The 19,619-nt window shown below is 37.6% G+C and overlaps 1 protein-coding gene across 1 annotated transcript in view; it reads left to right on the forward strand.

Annotated features, from left to right (window-relative positions):
- The window catches only part of LOC139696799 (solute carrier family 35 member F3), a 153,161-nt gene that overhangs the window by 104,833 nt on the left and 28,709 nt on the right, over nt 1–19,619 (forward strand). The window contains exons 9-11 of the mRNA XM_071595644.1: nt 2,443–2,632; nt 3,739–3,828; nt 6,505–6,634. Coding sequence (XP_071451745.1) covers nt 2,443–2,632; nt 3,739–3,828; nt 6,505–6,634 — 410 coding nt within the window. The remainder of the gene's footprint in view (nt 1–2,442; nt 2,633–3,738; nt 3,829–6,504; nt 6,635–19,619) is intronic.

The raw sequence follows: 19,619 nt of genomic DNA on the forward strand, positions 1-19,619 counted from the left end.
TTTTCTTGAAATTCATTCCTCTGCATGGAATGAGGGCTGTTTTTAATCAAGAAAAATCTCTCTCACTCCAAAAATCAGCCAAGTTCTGATATTATGAGAAACTATTTGGAACAAGGTTGATAACGTCAAAGTTGATTAAGCTATGATGATAATATTATGGTCCATCTAATGAATAAGGGAAGAGAACAAGATGTAAGATATAAGAATGATGTGCAATGAGTGGCTTTTTTTCCTGCGACCAGACGATCTCTGGTTCAAACCCAAGTGTTGGCAGGACATGCCCAGTCAAAACTTCTACTGCATGGCAGTCATAACCCAGGGGAACACAGTAAGTGGCACAGGGAAATAAACAAACCCCTAAAAATCACCTTTTTGAGCATGATTGGTTACGAGTCATGGACCATGGTATTCCAATGATACAAAGAAAATTGTTCCGAGACGACTTTCACAAATTCTTCGGGAGAGAAATTGTTGGAAATTATCATCAAACAAATCTTCGAGGATAGGAACATAAAGAAGGTTCATCTGTTGAAATTTGTTACTATTTCACTCCAAATTCTTCTCATTCTTCTGTTTTACATGCTACATGGTTCTGTAAATGTTAGGGAGTTTCATAAATATATTTATACATACACTACAATTTTATCCATGTCCAAAGTAACGACTTTAAACAGCACATTCTTTTGAATATCATTTTCTGCAATCGCAGCAAGCTTTGCCACACTTCAAATATAAAACTTAGAAACACAAAATTGGGAGACTCTCACAGTTTTGGTTATTGAATATTTTGGTGGTTGAACCACCTTTCTCAACGGAATGAAGGAAAATGAGAATATGGATGATGGGCAGGACTGGTAGGGCATAGGGAGGATGGGTGCGTAGGTTATAGGGGACGATAGGCAGGGGTGGGGCCAATAGGAAGGAGAAGGGTGTACCCCCTAATGGGCAAGGTTCAGGATAAGATTCCAGCCGGTGCCAAGGAGCCAGATACATGCTGGCATGAGGGTTATGAGCCTTAGTGATGTGCCTGAGGGGGGAAGGGAGGCAATAATATACACATCAAACAATCGTTGATCAATGAAACATTTTGGAAGGAGGTTTGTTAAGGCACAGATGGAGAGGCTAATATGGAAGAGGTTTTGCTTGAGGTGCGGTGATTGTTGATGTGGACATTGAGGGATTTGGTGCACTGACCAATATAGAAAGGAAAACAGCGTTTGCAGTTAAGTTGATAGATATAATTGTGGGATGTGCATAAGGGAGTACCATGGAATGGGAGAGAATCAGTAATTTGAGAGGTGAGGCAAAGAATGGTGAAGATGAGACATGTTTCACATTTTTGTCCATTCCAGGGTACTGGTCTGGATTTGTGGACGGTTCGGTGGATTTAAATATGTCTGATAAATTGGCAACAAAGCAAAAAACTGACTTTCTCTATGTTTCTCTACCGTCTGACACTTTCTCTAACAGACCCATACCAAATGATCCAGAATTCCAAGCAAAGATTTTATTCTTTCTTGAAGGCAAGGGACCCATCCACATTTTGTATCCATTAAAAACATTTTTAATCTATAAACTTAAATTAATAATTTTTTATGCATGAAAAAATTATTCCTAATTATTATTAGCAAAAATGGCCAACTTATGATCATTTTTTAATGCACTAAGCATCGCAAAGATATTTTATGTCCTCAACTTTTTCAAATAAAATGTATAAAGAGTACCGGTAATAATTTTTTCCTGATGTGTGATGTAAAGTGCTGAATTCAGACGGTTGATTCAGTGTTTACATGATCTCAGATTGTATTGGCATTGATAATATGATAGCGCACACCATTGTCACTGAAAATTAGGCAATGCAAAAGATCAGCGCAAAACTCATCTCGAAGGTATGTCTGCTTGCCCTCTGCAATGTCATTGCCATGATTCACCAATCCCCTTACAGTCACGACTTGGCCCCAGCAGACTATTTCCTATTCCCAAAAGTGAAACCCTCCCTCAAAGGACACCACCATGGGACCCTAAGGGCCCACCAAAGATTCAGATTTGCACCATCAAAGAAGCTTGAATGCATACCCTTAAGGACCTCATGGAATTGGTCTACCAGGGAGCTTATGAGTTGTGGAAAAGCCATAGAAAGAAGTGGGTTGATGCTCAAGGGATGCAATTTGCTGAATTTTGTCACATTGTAGCAATATCTGAAATAAATCTATTTTTCCAACACTTTTCCTGATACTTTTTATACAAACCATGCATCAGTTGCACAGTATGAGGGATATGCTAGAAAGGTGACCCCCACATTTCAATGAGTCAGTTTTGGTAGAAAAAGAAACTTTAGCACTCACTGTTGCGCACATGGTGATTTGTGTATTTATGGTGCTCACACACCCATCCAATATGGTGAAATGACTTGAATTTGCATCATCCAATGTGCTATCGCAGGTGCTGTTCAAGAAGGTGATGGGTGAGGCATCGATGGGGCAGGTGGCGCTGTTCTTCTCCATCGTTGGCCTGCTCAATGCCCTTCTGCTCTGGCCACTGCTGCTTGCCCTCTACCTCCTTGGAGCCGAGACCTTCCTCTGGAATGACCTCCCGTGGCTCGAGCTCCTTCTCACCGGCGGCCTCTCCCTCTGTGAGTCCTTTTTCTAATTGCTTCCCCGACCATGGCCCTCAAACAATGGACCTCTATGACCCAACAACTGATGGTCAAATCACTCACGGTGGATATTCTGTCCAAAGGAGGAGAGAGATGTCCATTTCATTGGGGCATTTTCACCCTCGACACAGCTGTAGCTGGACAAAGGAGTGAGGTGAAATTGACAGGGAAATGCACTTCAACAGCTTTAAACTACCTTTCTTGTTATCCACAGTGCAATGATTTTCTTTTTACATAAATTTATGCCTCAGCTGTGCTCTATTAATATCTGTTTCGGTACGCACTGCATGGAGATGACTGTTGATCCATCACTATAATTAGGGTGATCACTGTAAGCATTAGAAAATGAACTGTTAATGGTGACAAGAAGATGGTTCAAGTATTATCCCTGCTTCTGCCTGGATCATTTAATTTTATAGTAATTCGCTATGGATAGCCAAATTTTCCCTTGCTTCAAATGAAAAATATAAGAGGGCCTAAATAATTTCTATCCTAAATAATTGTAAGCTTAAGATGGCATTCCCATACTCCCCCTGAATCATTTAGCTTAATTAATGTTTGACCGGGCCAAGTCATAACGTAAGTCATAAATATATGTGTCATCATGATGGAAGTTTTCAGCTCAGCATTGTTGAAACCAAGCTTAGCCTTGACATGACAGCATCTGAAGTTTTACTTGAATTTATTAAGGATCCACTTTCAGATAGGTATATCATTAAACAGTTATAATGCATTCTTTTTATTACACACTTTAACGTACATGCTCTCTTTTTTAAGCATGTTCATAGTGTCAAAATTTACTTGTATTATGTGCTTTTCTTTGTATTTGACGACTCCTATACCTACATGATATGTATGATCAGTGAATAATAAAATATTATTATTATTCTGTCTCACATAAGTTTCTAACGGCACTCTAAAATATAAAGAAATGAACTTTTGAAAAAGCATTTCACAGGCAATTCAGTAAAACATTAAAAAAAAAGGATTTCATTGATATAAAATGTCTCACCATAAAATTCACAAGGATATGTATAATTGGTACATTTCTGACATGGATGGGCCCTCCTCCTGATTTCCAGTGGCCAACCTGTTCAGCAACTTCAGTGTGGCAGTGACGTACGACTTGTTCATCACCCTCGGATTCATCACGGCAGTGCCTGTCTCTGCAGGTAAGATGAGAAGCAGCAATCACCACAATGGTAAATGGAGAGGTTGAAGGTTTCTCAGACAGAACTAAGATTATGAAGTTCACATTTCTTTAGAGGCATTGGAAATAAATGGAATCTATGCATTCATGTGAGGCTGTTATTTACGTAGTCACACCATTTTGTGTTCCTAGGGAAAATATTAAACACTGATTAGGAGAAGGAGGAAATAAGATGATAGAAGGAGGAATAAGGTAAATAGATTTACCATACGAAAAATACCCACATCCCCCATTCACCCAAAAATACCCATTCACAGTAATCTCCCATTACTCCAGATGCAGATTTCAACAGGATTAGAATGTTTACATGTTTTTCACTTGAGATGTGATATGGACCATAACCTCTTTCTTCGGTACATGTCAATATGGAATTTTGTCCATCATTATGACCACTCTCAAATAAAAAACTCAAAATAAATGGTATTTAATATGAAATTTTTTCTAATATTCATTTTAGGGCCAAGGGTTTTGACATTACAAAAAAATAATGTTATCACTGACTGCATATTCATTTATTGATAATTAAATACAGAAGATATACCGGTACATGTCCATCTATGGTAACATTCTTTAATATAATTAATGTGCCCCAGGCAAACAGAAATACTTCTACAGAATATTGCCCATCACTAGTATTATTAAATGTAAAATTAAATCATCAAAATGTTATTTGCTGTTATCTGTCTATGATATAAAATTTCACAAATAAATCATCCTAAAATATTAGGAAAGTATATTGTTATGTAAGTGTAAATTTAAATAGGTAGTATATGAAAAATACTATGCACATCTTATAACAGAAATCTTTGATACGTGCAGTATAATTACCAGCCAGTATCGCATGCTTTTTTTTAAAGGTGTGAAGAACATAGTAAAAATGTCTGAAATGTTTATTTTTTAAAATTAGTGAAATTGGGACTTGGGATTCACCAATGTGTTCTTTAGGCTCACAAAAATAGGAATATTTCACTCACTGGCAGTGAATGCTATGCCAATTCATTGTAGTGATAACTTATAATAACCTTCAATACTCACGCAAAAACATAAATTCCTTGTTTCAGTATGATAACACAATGAAAACAAGCAAACTATGTAACAACACATTTCAAGTGGCACATTTCAATCCTACCCGATGTCAACTCCACCAATTTCGTATAAAGCCAAAGTATAATGCTAATAAAATCAGAAATTTTATCAAACTGCCATACGCATTGAAAGGTGTATTGGCAAAATCATTTACCATGGTTAATGTCATTAACATCGTTTACACTATTCCATGGTTTTGCCTTGAATGAATGTCTCAGCTCAATATGTATGTGTATCTACTGATCATTTAATGTTTGAACATAACTGCTTGGTTGGCAATTACATTTTATGTTGCAATGGAGCTCTATTGATGAGAAAGCGTACACTGTATTATCCAGAAGTAGTCAATTCACCCACGACCACTCACTCGATTCCATTTAGATAGTTTCTTATGGCATCATTGCACCTATAACAGATCTCAATAGCCCAACCTCACCCATGCTCATCATCATCACTGAGGTAAACAAGAATATTCCTTGATAAATTAAATAAAATGGCCTCAAAAAATTTTTAATTGTCCATAGTTTGTAAAATTTGTTGTCTGCGGCGTAACTTTATGAAATTTGTGTAACATATTGAAATGAAACGATATTATTGACTTTGTAATTCCACACACTTTGTGTGGAATTACGAAGTCAATAATTGGTACCAAATAATTGAAGTGTGTGGAATTACAAAGTCAATAATTTCATTTCAATCCATAGTTTGTGCTGTAGCCTCATCTGCTTCTTGCCTCTGTGCCTCACATCATGCCCAGCAAGCACATGACTGCATTGTCTCACAAACCACAGCATTTAAGTCCACTTGTGCAAAATTGGAGACATTCCTACTTTCTAAACTACGGAGAAAATGCACTTTTTATGTGCAATATTTATTCAGCAGTTGTTATTTGTGTTATTGATGTTCTGAGAGATTGTGAAATACAAATATCAAAATCCACATTCGTGTTTTGCTATTTTCAAGGAACACATCAGTTGCAACAGGAGATGTATAATATAATAATAATATGTAATATCATCAATCATATAATGACAATCACTGTAAAATAATAATAATACGTAATATTATCATTATTATAATGACAATCACTCCTTAAACAATAATTCATGAGATGAAATGTTTGCAAGGATATATTGTGGTGGAATTGCTAGTCCAGCAAATGTGTTTGAAAGACTGACTCAAAGAGGTATGCTTAGTTCTAAATTTGATAAGGATAATATGTAAAAGAAACCATGAACACGAAGTATGATATACATCATTCAATTGCCTGTACAGAATAAAAATCAAGTACTAAATAAAGTGTCAGCATTCAATCAGAGAGTATAGTATTTCTTCCAATACTTAGGGAAGAAATATTAATTAAGAGAGTAAAGGCAGTCGCTATGCATTAAGAATGCCAGGTGGTTGCAATGAAAAGGAAAATGACATGCCATTTCCACGAATAAGTTTTGTAATTAAAATCCTGTGTCAGTGAAATGATCTTCTGACTCATAAATCAGTGTCATGCATCGTTATAACCCTAATCTCTGAAATGTCCATTACTCTTCCACAGCTCTGGACGTGGTGCTATATGGGGCACATTTTGCTGGCATGAAGTTAGCAGGTATAGTTTTAATTTCCGTGGGTTTCTTCCTTGTCATGTTCCCGGATAACTGGCCCGATTACATCACTCGTCTTCTCAGGTATGGTTTAAGATTTACTCTATCAGTTATGACTTTCTGTTCAAGTTCTCAAGGAAAACCTAAGCCTACTTTATTATGATACACTGAACTGAAACAGGCCTGCCTCTGGCATTATATAATGTAGACTTAAAGAGAATGTAACTGTACATATTTAGATCAAACATTTGTTAATAACTTCATACTCCATGAGGGGTTGACTACTCCAGGATATTCATGTATTCACTAACAAGCAGGATCTGGAACTCATAGGGTCTAGTCACGTGTATGTGATAACTTCATTAATATGCATAACAATAAATTTATTCTAACACTTGATAAAATTTGTCAAACTTTTACCTAAGACATTTTGATACTATCTTGCAAACTGGATGTAGTGCATTGTTTTAAATCTTATAGAGTTAGAAAACAGATAAATCATTTTTCAAAGTTTCTATGCACACATGTCACATAAAAAGATGCCTTAATTGTTAACAAACAAACACCAAGAAACTAAAAGTATTTTGTTATGTAAAATGCTTCTAGTGTTGTTAATGACAAAAGTGTAAGAGTTATAAGTTTTATACAATCAGAGTTGCATTTGTGATAGATTGAATGTATATAAAAGCCCAAAGTTTTGTATTCCATGCTCTTCCTAAGACGTAATGTAAATATTATAAACAAGCAAATTAATATCAACACAAGTAGAGCCTTACCTTGGCATTAAATACTTGAATTACTATTAAGCAGGTAGCATGGCTGTTGATTTAGGAGTGATATTCCTGCAGAGTATTGGAAATTGTAAAACTAGATGAGACTGTAGCAAAATGTTCACGAAATATAATGGCTATACAAATAATTTTTACTCTAAGGAAAACTTTTGCAGTTAAATATCATGTTATAAAACAGTGTTTCAATGTATCTGAGGATGGAATAGCTCATGAAGCACTGGCTCACTATTAAAAAAAGGGCCTATTTGAATGATTGTTAAGTATTCAAATTGCTATCTAAAAAATATACTTCATAAGCAAGTAAAATTATTCATGTTATAAAATCTGAATATGAATATCATTGAATAGAGAATACCATTGCATTTAAATAAAATTAAAAAAAGTTTAAATTCTGCAAGATTTCAATGTTAATATTTATTTATTCCATGGAAATATAACGGCACACACAATTGATTTTTCTGAACATTGAAAAGGTTTGATTGTGACAATGGAATTTTCAAAAAACTTTGAGTGACAACAATACACACTTGTCCTTTGCACGTTTTTTTTCTTTCCTTTTTCATTCTTTGACGAACTTGCGGCTGCTCCTCCTAATTTGCTATTTCGCTGTTTGCTATCTTCTCTCTCATTTCCTCATTTGTTTGAAAAAAAATTTTGAGTTTGACACTTTCCCTTGCCCCACACATTCACCTTTGCTCATTTTGTGACTTTCACCTTTCTTCTTGTTCAAGGCATTATTACTTATGGCTTTATTGTCTTGCTCCTTTCACTAAATTTCTCCTAATCATATGAATTAATCTATTATTATTAACATGTTATTGGGCTATAGAAAAAAGTATAATAGCCCTTAACCACCTAACTTAGATATAGGTCTATCTATCTATACATTCATGAATATATATATATATATATATATATATATATATATATATATATATATATATATATATATATATATACACACACACACACACACGTACACACACACATATATATATCTGTACAAATATCCCTTCTTTTTTAATTGTATTTGATTATACATAACCAATGCTTGATTGGCTGTCTAATGTAGATAGTTAGAGCAACCTCCCTGTTTCCATAACCTTTCAAATCCTATTGTTGAAACCACTCACGCCTGCGCACTCGGTGGAACTGCAATCACTTGGCCACTGTGCATTCAGTGAGGGGTTGAGGGTCTCGAGGATGTGGGGGGGGGGTGAGGGAGGTATGCAGCAGGGCCAGAGATTCAGAGGATGAGAAGTGCAAAGAGGGGGAAGAAGAGGGGACACAAAAAGAGGAGGAACGGATGTAGAAGTGCACAGTTTGGCACACATACACCCACCACAGCCTCTGCCGCTTGTACCTTGGCATCCATGTGCCTTGCAGCGAGATTTGCACTCTGATATTACTATCCTGACACACAAAATAGGTGTTCTGATAAACTGCTGTTGCACATCTTGTAAAGCTCTGTCTGTCCAAATGCATTTAAGCAACACTGCTCTACAGTTATAAGGCCATAATTTACACCAGACATCTTACTTTTTCAATCTACTATCAATAGGGATTCCGAGAAAAAATTGATACTCTCCCAGGTCAGTTTGAATTGTGCTTGGATGGAAAATTTCACTCAATTTGTTCGTACTCAGAAGGAACAATTTTTTTTATTTACCGCTTCTTGGCTAATGTGAATTTTTCTCAGATCTATGTTTTCAGAGTATACAACACAAGAATGAATGTGTTTAGTTATGATGCATTAATATGGCTGTCAGATTTCAAGAAAATCAAGGATGTTACAAAAAATTGTACGCATCAATTCAAGAATTAGGACCTTACAACAGTTTCATAACTTTCTCTTTAATCATTCTATAAGACCCTCAGCTCCATTCATGCTGATAATTACTGAGTATCTGTCAATATGAAGAATCACCACTGAGATTGGTAAATTCTTAATGGATGTAACACTTACTAATTTTACCATAGAGAATTTGTATTATTACGAGGGTCATCCGGAAAGTAGTACCCGTTCGTGCCGCATGAAGTGCTGACGACGCGAGTAGCCGCTGGACGAGGTCAGATAGCTTCAGTGGCTTGTCTGCCTTCTCTGAGCCAAGTTGCATGACGCTAGCATTGCCTGTGTTGTTTCTGTGATTGTTTACAATGTTTAAAAAAATTGAGAACGCCGCCAGTTGTGAAGTGAGGGCAGTGATTAAATTCCTCAATGCAAGAAACGTTCGCCCATGTGATATTCATCGCCAATTAAAGGAGGTGTATGGAGACAATGTAATGGACGAGTCGTCTGTTTGGCGGTGGTGTCGCAACTTCAACATGGGGAGGGGGAACACACACGACGATGAGCGTTCGGGGAGACCGTCTGTCCGTCCGTACATATTTAAATTACAAAAATATTACCTTAAATGTGTTGACAAGGGAAGAAGTGTTGCCAGGTGCCAAGCCCTGAAATTAATATACACATTCTGAGAAGGAATTCAAAATGAACAGGGAGCTATTAAGCAAGGAGTGAAAAGTATCTCATTTACTCTAATTACCCCTTAGGGTAGTAGGTAATTGGGACCTATCCATCAAGTAGGGGAATATCTGGCCTACCCTGGACCTCCACACTATTTATTTATTTATTTAATGACTTTATCAGGGCAAGATTGATACAGAATAGTCTCTTCTTCCACCTAACCCCTACATATTACATTAAAGACAATTAAAAATAATGAAGCCCTAGGTAGAGGAACTATTGCAAACTATGGTCAGAGGAGTGATCACTACTCTGACCAAACACACTCAGGGAAATCCACATTCCCTGAATGCTCAACTCCTTCCTATTCCCATCTTACCTGCCAATCAATCTAAACTAATCAAAAGAATATTGAGGTTTTACGGAGTGACTGAGCGATCAAAAAGTGACAAAAATCACAAGTGAATCATTCCTCCCCCATTCCCATTCACAAAGGGAACCCCAAAGTACTGCCACCTATTTTGATGAGATGCAGCTTCTCCTGGGCTCAAAGTCCCACCAAACACTCATTTTTCACACAGAATGTGCATCAATGGAATAGCAACCAACAACACGTCAGAACATGTCCTCACAAGCATGCTTTCTAGTGCATACGTACATGGGCACTCTACATTCCACACGCTGATGGAGAGAGATGGACATTTGGAAATTATGCATTGTCAGTACATAAAATATGCACATATTCATGCATTCAACGAACATGCATGGGGCAAGGTGCACCGTACATGAAAAATGCATATTTGTGTTCGATTCACATGATAATGTCAAACACATGCCGGGCACTGGCATGCAATCGGGAGCCCAGCCATACATTGCACATGCCACACCATTGAATAGCAGAGACCTACTTGTAGGAGAGCTGGCATCCTTTCTGATTCACCAATCAATACCAATTCAGCATTTATTTCCAAGTTTTCAATGGCGTCTTATTTTTCTAGCAAATGCATTTTGCAAACAGAAGCATAATGAGCTTGAGATTTCATAATACCTACATCCAAATGAATGAGTTGTGCAATTTGAACAGACTTAAAACCTGTGTCACGGACCAAGCTAACCTAAGGTTCTCACAGAAAATATGATTTAGACAAGAATTGCTATAGCCCAACCAAATGACAATAGCCTAGCCCCCATGTGGTTCATCCCTTCTTTGACCAAAGGCACGATAAAAATTAAGATAACATTGGGCTATCAAACAAAATTTCAATGAATTCTCTGAGAGGATGGTATTCTTGTGTTGATGCATGATGTTGCTCCAGAGGCACATATAAAAGTGATTTCTATACTTTTAAAAACTGCACTTAATTTTGTCTTTACACTCTGATTGCTTGGTAAGGCGAGAGGATCACACATTTGCAATTCCATGTTTATTTTACCTCATTGCCTTACTCTCAAGAAAAGTGACTAAATCTCTCGTCAAACTGTCAGACCTATTGATGGCTTAAATGAATGAGTGACTTGCTATCCTAGAATAAATCTAGTTGCACAGGTAGGGGATAGACAAATCCCTTGTATCAAAAATTTTAATTTAACCTTAATATGATTAATTGAAATCATACCCCACTGCAAATTAAAATCTTAGTGTTACTTCAGAAAAGAAAATTCTTTGAGTATCAAGAACTTTGTAAAAATTGCATCCAATAACAAAAGTCTATTCATATTGAAAATTTGAAATGAAATTCATGGGAAAATATTCACTTTTAATTTCATGAAAAAAAATTGAATTTTGAAAAATAAACATAAAGATCATTTGGCAAACCCATTCTTTTTAACAAGCGATCCAATTCATTTTCTCTGGTTCAAATAATCACAGCAATAGAGAGGCAACTTGGGATAATGCAATACTCCGATTTGGTACAAAGTTGAGGTCGCTTGCACAAAATGTAGGATTTCACATCACAGGGGCAAGCATGCGTTGCCCCTGTGATGCTACCTTGTACACTGGTCTTTTAGCACTAAAATTTCCGTGCACACGAGACAGGGTTTCGGGATACACAAAAAAGCATGCTCATTGATGCTGCAGATAAAGCATAAGTTGAATTCTTATTCTTTCCCACACATTATGCACAATGCTCTGGAATTTTTTCAGAGATTAATTACAACATACTCGTATGACATGAATGGATTAGCACAAAGAAGCCATTTCAAAGTTTCGATCATTGGTATTTCATGCAATCCGAGTTTAATGGTGATGTGCTGCAACTTAATGCTAATGATGAGAAGTCAGTAACATTGAGATGGCAACTTGGAAGAATATTTGTATGGGCCCTTCATCCACTAGAGTAGTGACGTAGTGGAAGAGCGATTTAGCCACAGATATTAAGAAGTGTTTAAATCCACTGAGATGGCACAAATCATAGCATCTTAGAGGCTTTTACGTTGCTTCTTCAGCAACTTTTTTTTTTTAGACTTGAAAACAAATCAAAATTTTCAGAAATGTCACTATCAACTTTTTACAATCTCCAAGGAAAATCAATTTTGACTAAAGTATGAATTTTGGACAGGAAAGGTTTCGTGTTCTCCTCAGAAAACTTCATATTCATCTGTACCCCATCAAAAATAAAAAAATATAGATACAGAAATTTAAAGACTGAGAGACATGTTAAAAGTGTTGATACTTCAATGCAGAATACTGCAAGGTGAAAGCTCCATCAGAGAAAATGTGAGAGGACACAGATAAACCTCTGTGAGATGTCAATGTAAGGAATTGGGGCTGAGGAGTGTGGCATGGGATACCGCAAATGCCTGCATCACTTGCAAGGAAAGAAAACAACTGCACATACTTTTCATGGTTTAAATTGGCTGGATGTGATTGACATTAAAAGGGTGGCCATATTATGAATGTTTCCTAATCCTTTCCCAGGAGCTGCTCTCACCTGACAATAGTCGTCAATCCTGACCCTTCTCCAATCTTCACCCACACCCCCTGCCAATCCCCACCCATCTGTGCATTTGGGACAATGATTGCATTGTAACTGGCCACCCTTGAAATCCTCCACGAGTGTCCAAAAACAATTGGGAAAGTGCTTCCGTTCCTTTCTTGAGGGATTGCTAATAACAACCAACATCACCAGATACATGGAGTGCTGTTAAATACATGTTTGGGGGCTCTCTGAACAGTGGAAACTTGTGCTACATGTTAATGTTATCAACGGTCTGACTTAAAATACTATATCATTTCTATATATAGTTTTTAAATATCAAGTTGCTCAAGTAACCCACCTAATCCTTCTCCCCTTTACCCCAAACACAAAGAAACTGTTAGTTGTGATCTCAAATTAATTTCATGCAAAAGTGGAATTGAATTAATTATGACATCTTGTGTCCTTTCTTCATTTGAATTTAGAGATTAATAAACAATACTTTGTGTCTGTGAGACTATGTTTTCATTTCCAAGATGGCTCCATCCCAGCCGTTTGTGCCTAATGCCTTTCCTTCCATCATCATTTTGCTCCTGTAACCTTAAAGAGTCTCATCACTTCAGCAAAAAATGGGTCCAAGCAAAGCAGCATTTCTGTACTGGGTCCCTACTTTGGTGTTGGGCCAGCATTTCTAGTGACAATAGTGACTACTTATCCACTTTTGGTTTTTGATTACCATGTATTTACCATGCTCCTCCTTCATATATGTAGATTCAGGCAAGCAGAGCTCAAGCAACCCTCACCCTTCAACTTTGACCTGAAGGTTGGGAGGAAATGCATCTAAATTTCAATTCAACCCTTATAAAGCAAACTTTTGATCAATTTCCTCAATGCACACATACTCAATCATTTGTATTCAAATACACTGCTGATTTGATATGAAACCTGTCATTTTGCACCCACAACACGACCTATTCCAATTAATTAAATCACCAATTTTCCAATCACCAATAAGCTAATGCAATATGCATCATTCTTCTTGATCTTCCTTAGATCTCTCAAATCAGTATCTTTGTCTGTGATAGGCACCAATTGTTTGTAAGTGAATACTTTCCTATCTTGACCTATTGAGGTTCAGAATTTCCCACTTCAATGAAAGTCACTCTCAAAATTATGAAATTACAATAATGTATGTTAATTTGTTATTTGACTAATTGTTTAACCTTTTGGCAATAACATTTGATTCAGTATAGGTGGGACCCAATATCTACACTCAATCTGTATCTATCTCTGGCTCTCAACCTCACATTAGTGGGGCAAGCAGGGTGGGGTATTTCCGTTGCATCGGACCAATGTCTAAAACTGTGTTGTAGTGGTGCAGACCAATAAACTACAACAAGGGGTCTAAATTAATCACTTGATCAACTTTAGGAGTGAAATATGTGAAATACATGTAGTACACTGAACTACCCTACAATCTGCTTCACTCAGTTAACTGGAGTAATTCTCTTCTCAACAATTTCCTTATCTCCACTTCAGACATCAAAAATTTTACTCTTAAACTGAAATTGACAAGTAAATAATATTTTTATTTTCCAAAAAGCTTAGAATGCAATTTCTTCAGCAAAGAATCCAGTGTTTCATACAGAGGTGTGCACAAATCCATCCATCAAAAGAAAAAGCTGTCAATCCACATTTCAATGCTTCTTCCTGGCCCTCTTCTAAGCCACAGGCTGAACCAAACTACACTCAACTCTTCCAGTCATTATTTCCACACTTTGCTCCATTTCCACCCTTTGCACATTATTTTAACACTCGCAGTTTAATGCAAGATGATGCAAACATGTAGAGACGAATACACAAGCATCCTCTTTTAAAGCAAATACTTTGCCGTGCAATAATCACATGGTGCAGTAATTCCACACAGCGTACTGTGTGGCAGGCATGGACGCCTTGCGGTGCAGCTCCGCATTCCAGGGAATATTTCACTCGTCTCTCTCACCACTTTCCCCAAAATATTAGTTCTGGTAGAAAGAATACGTGTCCCCAGTTTATGATATTGGACAGAGGGCAAAATCCACCAATCCCAGGAGCTCACTCAACGGCTAGAACACAAATTCATGTGACAGCTAGCTAGCATGTGTTACTTTATTTTTGAGCAACTTCTTGGAGGGTATCAACATTTAAAACAAAGAATAGCATCCTGGCGCTGGCCTCAAATTAAATGCCTTTAACTCAGTGTTCAATATTTTTCGCATGCAAAGCGTCAACCTTTGATGAACATAAAATATGCATAACTTATTATTAGTATTTGAACATGCCGCTGAGTACCTTAATGTAATGAGCAAAAATTATTAAGACCATCTGACGAGATTCAGAAAAACATGGCATTTCTACCTCAAAATGGTCGATTTTGCAGGGACATGGTTTGGTTTTCACAGCTTTAATATTTCACCTTCATTACTTCCCTGTGATTAATCATTTGCTTTGATATTGGACCTAAAAACTGCTTTCATATCCTCATAACCATATGTCACTCCAACCACTAAATCAACATGATACCTCAATGGACATCTCAAAGGTACTGGCAGGGAGAGCAAAGACATTTGGTGTGAAAGAAGGAAGTCAGCCAAGGGGAAATATATGTTTTGACATGTCAGTGCACCACCATCTCTCGTTTTATTCTGATTATAGATTACACAAAAGGGAAAACATGGATCCTAGAACACTCTGCCCATAATATTTTGTCACTACTGCCTTGCCTGCCAGGATATATATTGGGAGTAATTTTATGGGATAGACCGCAGTGAGCTCTTGTATATTTCCAGGGTTTTCAATGCACTCATTGGCAAAACTGCAGTCCACTTAAGTGAATGAGTGCAGTGCTCAATGAATTTTATGGAGCTAAAACTAATTCCTTGATGCTATAACTAATATGGCACAACCCTTATGTTAGTAATAGGTTGAATCTTTCATCTGCAAGTATCACGTGCCTCCCATCTCATATTTGTAGCGATTTTGTCAGTTCGAATCTAGAGCAGGAGCTGTTCAATACAGCAGTATGTTTTGCTATGTGAGGGAGGAGATGTCCTTGAGAAATAACTTGTGTGATGGCCATGCACTGAGAGTGCACTTCCATCATTGATTGGGGGTGCTAATGGCTTCTTTTTGCCCCATATGCCACCAACAGCTTCCCCCAAAGACCTACTACCCTGAATACACCACATTCATCCTGCTCAAATAGCTTTGTCATGAGAAAATCAATGACAGATGACCCCAGGACACTCTGGTCAGTGATCAAATGCTTGGCCTTTGTATTGTTAGAGTCCAAAAATAAAATCTCACATTGACTCATTCCCTCACATCTCACAGATATCATGTCATTCTTTGCTGCATTAGTTTCTAATATCTACATTAAGTTCCCCTCCTAAGCCATATAAATTTGCTTGCTTTGATGCAATGCTGCCTAGCCTAGCTTTGAAAAATGTTTGCTGAGCATTATACTCTCCATTTTAAATCAGTTTCTTTGGTAGTGAAAAAAGCCAAAAGAATGCTTCAAGATTTTGGATTCCCATTTTTTTTTGGTTGAGTTGATCCATAATTGTGATGATAATGTTTGGTATATGTTGGAGATATTACCTGAAATTTTGATTTATTTCAAATATGTGTATGCATTAACAACTTTGTTAAAAAGATTGATTTTTAAACCTTGAAGCATTTGTTTCAGTCTTAAAACTTTCACCAAATTCTTCATATTGGTCAAAATCAAAATATGAAATGCATGAACAATATTTGAATCTAGTCTGGCAGAACATTGGTAGTTTGAAATCAAAGCCAGAAGTAGAGCAAATGGTTAAGAATGATGTATGCAAATGCTGGGGATGGATTGACTAAATACCACCAGTATGCCAACCATGACAGAGTATCTCAACAGCCACCTCAACTGGAAAAGAAAATACTTTGTTCTTCCGCATGCATTTTATTATGCATGACCCAGGTTTTGACTTACAAAGTCATCATCATGTCACCACCTGACGACGACTTTGTAAGTCAAAACCTGTGTCCTGCAAAATAAAATGCAAGCGGAAGAACCAATTATCTTCTTTTCCAAAATGAATCGCTTCCACAAAGTGACCCATAAAACCATTCTAGCCACCTCAACAGTGGTAGCAAAAGCTGTTGGTCTTTTTGACACTGAGACACATGGAACTGTGGTCAGGAAAAATCACATTTTTGCTTGAATGAAAACAAAAACATGAGTGAAAGGAGGGCTATCCAATATACATGCACATGTACTAGACTATCCACAAGAGGCCGTTTCATCCAAAAACCTAACATCCATTTTACTCCATGAAGCAGGATAGGATTCGAGAACAAGCATGAAAATGGAATGCATTGAATAGAATGTTTCCTGTTTGAAATTACATCTAAATATGTCAGTACAACTCTCATGAGAATCCCTTGCTTCCTTCCACCTAATACATCAGCATGGTTCCTCATTCAGTGCATGAAGGAGTGTACCCCAGGGACATTATTGGCTGGCAAGGAGAACGACTGATCCTTATTAATTTTTTCCCACACCAATGAAATTAAAAGGGTTTTGGAACATTAATACGATACAGATCTTCCAATGATATCCAAAAACAATGCATACTGTGCAGAGAGAAGCAGAATCTGAGGGCAGAGTGATTGAACAAATGGAGTCTTGTAGTTGGTAATGCAGGGGACTAAAGTTGGTGGGTCAGTTGTCATGGTGTCTTCTGTGACTGCGGGATGATTTGATGATTGCTTGATGACTGTGGTGGGCCAGGGGAAGCAGCTAATCACCCTCTCTTCTTGGGTCTCACTCATGGCAGACAGAGTTGTCTCACTAATGTCCCAACAATGGGCAAGAGAGGGGAAGTGGCGGCAGAAATGCAATGGCCAAAGTGAGTATGCAGTTTCACTGAGTGCGACCAAAGTACAGTTGTGCATATGTGAGGCAGCACCTTCTCTTTCCTGCTGTCATTGGCGCATGCAGAAGACAAATTTCCCATTATTACAGGTTACTCCAGTCGCCTTTAAAGCTATGGCTGAACATGCACAGAGAGAGGGAGACTATTGCAGGGAATTCATTATACATATCAGCAAAACTGGTGTCAATGGAGCTTCTGTATCGAGTAATATCTCTCGTTAAGTTTCACCATCTCAATTTAGGCTATTGGGAAAATAATATAGGGATTATTTTTGAGAAATTTATATTTTACACCATATTTATATATATAAAACTTGCAATTCTCGAAAATATGACATCAATCAGTCTTTTGGTTAGTCTATTGACTAACTAAATGGCTGATGTAATTTACGTCAGAGAACGCATTATGGTGGAAGAGATCAAGAATTGGTAAAATCAACTGATAAAATGCAAGTGTTATATTTATCATACAGAGAGCATTATGTAAATAATTGATTGTAACATGTATGACAGATAGGGTAGATTTATCCTTCTGAATGCATGTCGAAATAAAGACTACATGTCAGAGGATTCTCAATAAGGGAACCACCTGTTGATGGTAGGATTTTTTAAATATTTATGAGAATTGGTTTTGAATAGCGATGAGTCAATAGGAGTTAAGATCCAGAGGACTGCCATTTTTCTTGAAAAGAAGAATGACTTAATGACTTTTGAGATTTTAAATGGTGGGGGGATAACCTATAACCAAGAAGCATTAATGAAATGATTAAAAGGGCCCTTAATTAAATAACAAAAATAGCCTGAAGGTGAACTTAGGCAGGTATTTCATCAATGTCTGCGCTGTATTAACTATCACAATTAATAATAATGCTTTTAAGCTCATTTACAGAATAAGAGAAGGGAAACAGGGAGCTGGACACATTAAAATATTCCTAGTATTCAGCTGAGATAGATGAAAGGTAGTCCACGCAGCGTCTGTTCCTCAGTGAGGCGGCTGCAATGGCGTCTGACCCCAGTGGGGCAGCCAGTAAGTGATGGTGTCACATTAAAAAAACTATTGAGGAAGGCAACGGGAAACCACCTCAATTATCATTCCCAAGAAAAATATGATGGACTATACAGATATTTTGAGTCCTGGCAACCACGGGGCTCAGCCCAATCGGCCGTGTGTCGTGCCCGGCAGCGGGGGAGGCAAGGCTTCCGCGGTTGTCATCCAACGAAACCATTGCAAGGGAAAACCAGCAGCAGCAGGACAGAAGACGCAGGAGAAGAAGACCACATTAGTTAGAATAGGAACATGGAATGTTAGGACAATGATGAGGACAGGGAAATTGGAAAATGTTAAGCGAGAGATGGAAAGTGGAAATATAGATATTTTAGGTCTATGCGAGGCGAGATGGAAAGATAGTGGGGATTACTGGAGTGATAAGTATAGAATAATATACAGCGGTGGGGATGAGAGCCAACGAGGGGTTGTCATAATATTAAATGAAGAGGTAGGAAGAAGCATAGTCAACATAGAGCAGGTAACGGTTAGAATACTACTAGTAGAGATAAAAGCAGAACGGACGAACTTAGTTATCATTCAGGTATACATGCCACCGAGCAACCATAAGGAAGAAGAGGTCGATAGGATATACGATCAGTTAGAGGACGTAATCGCGTGTGTTCCTGCAGGGAAACATTTGATAGTGATGGGGGATTGGAATGCGACGGTAGGCAAAGGAAGAGATGGTGACGAGGTCGGGGACTACGGTTTAGGCACGAGGAATGACCGCGGGGAGAAAGCAGTTGAGTTCTGCAGGAGACAGGGGCTAGTCATCACCAACACTTGGTTTAGGCACCACAAAAGACGCAGGTATACATGGAAAATGCCAGGTGACTCAGAAAGGTATCAGCTAGATTATATCCTGGTTAGACACAGGTTTAGGATTAGTGT

This window comes from Hetaerina americana, unplaced genomic scaffold, assembly GCF_022747635.1.
Source record: "Hetaerina americana unplaced genomic scaffold, ioHetAmer1.1.p SCAF_7, whole genome shotgun sequence".
Classification (NCBI taxonomy): domain Eukaryota; kingdom Metazoa; phylum Arthropoda; class Insecta; order Odonata; family Calopterygidae; genus Hetaerina; species Hetaerina americana.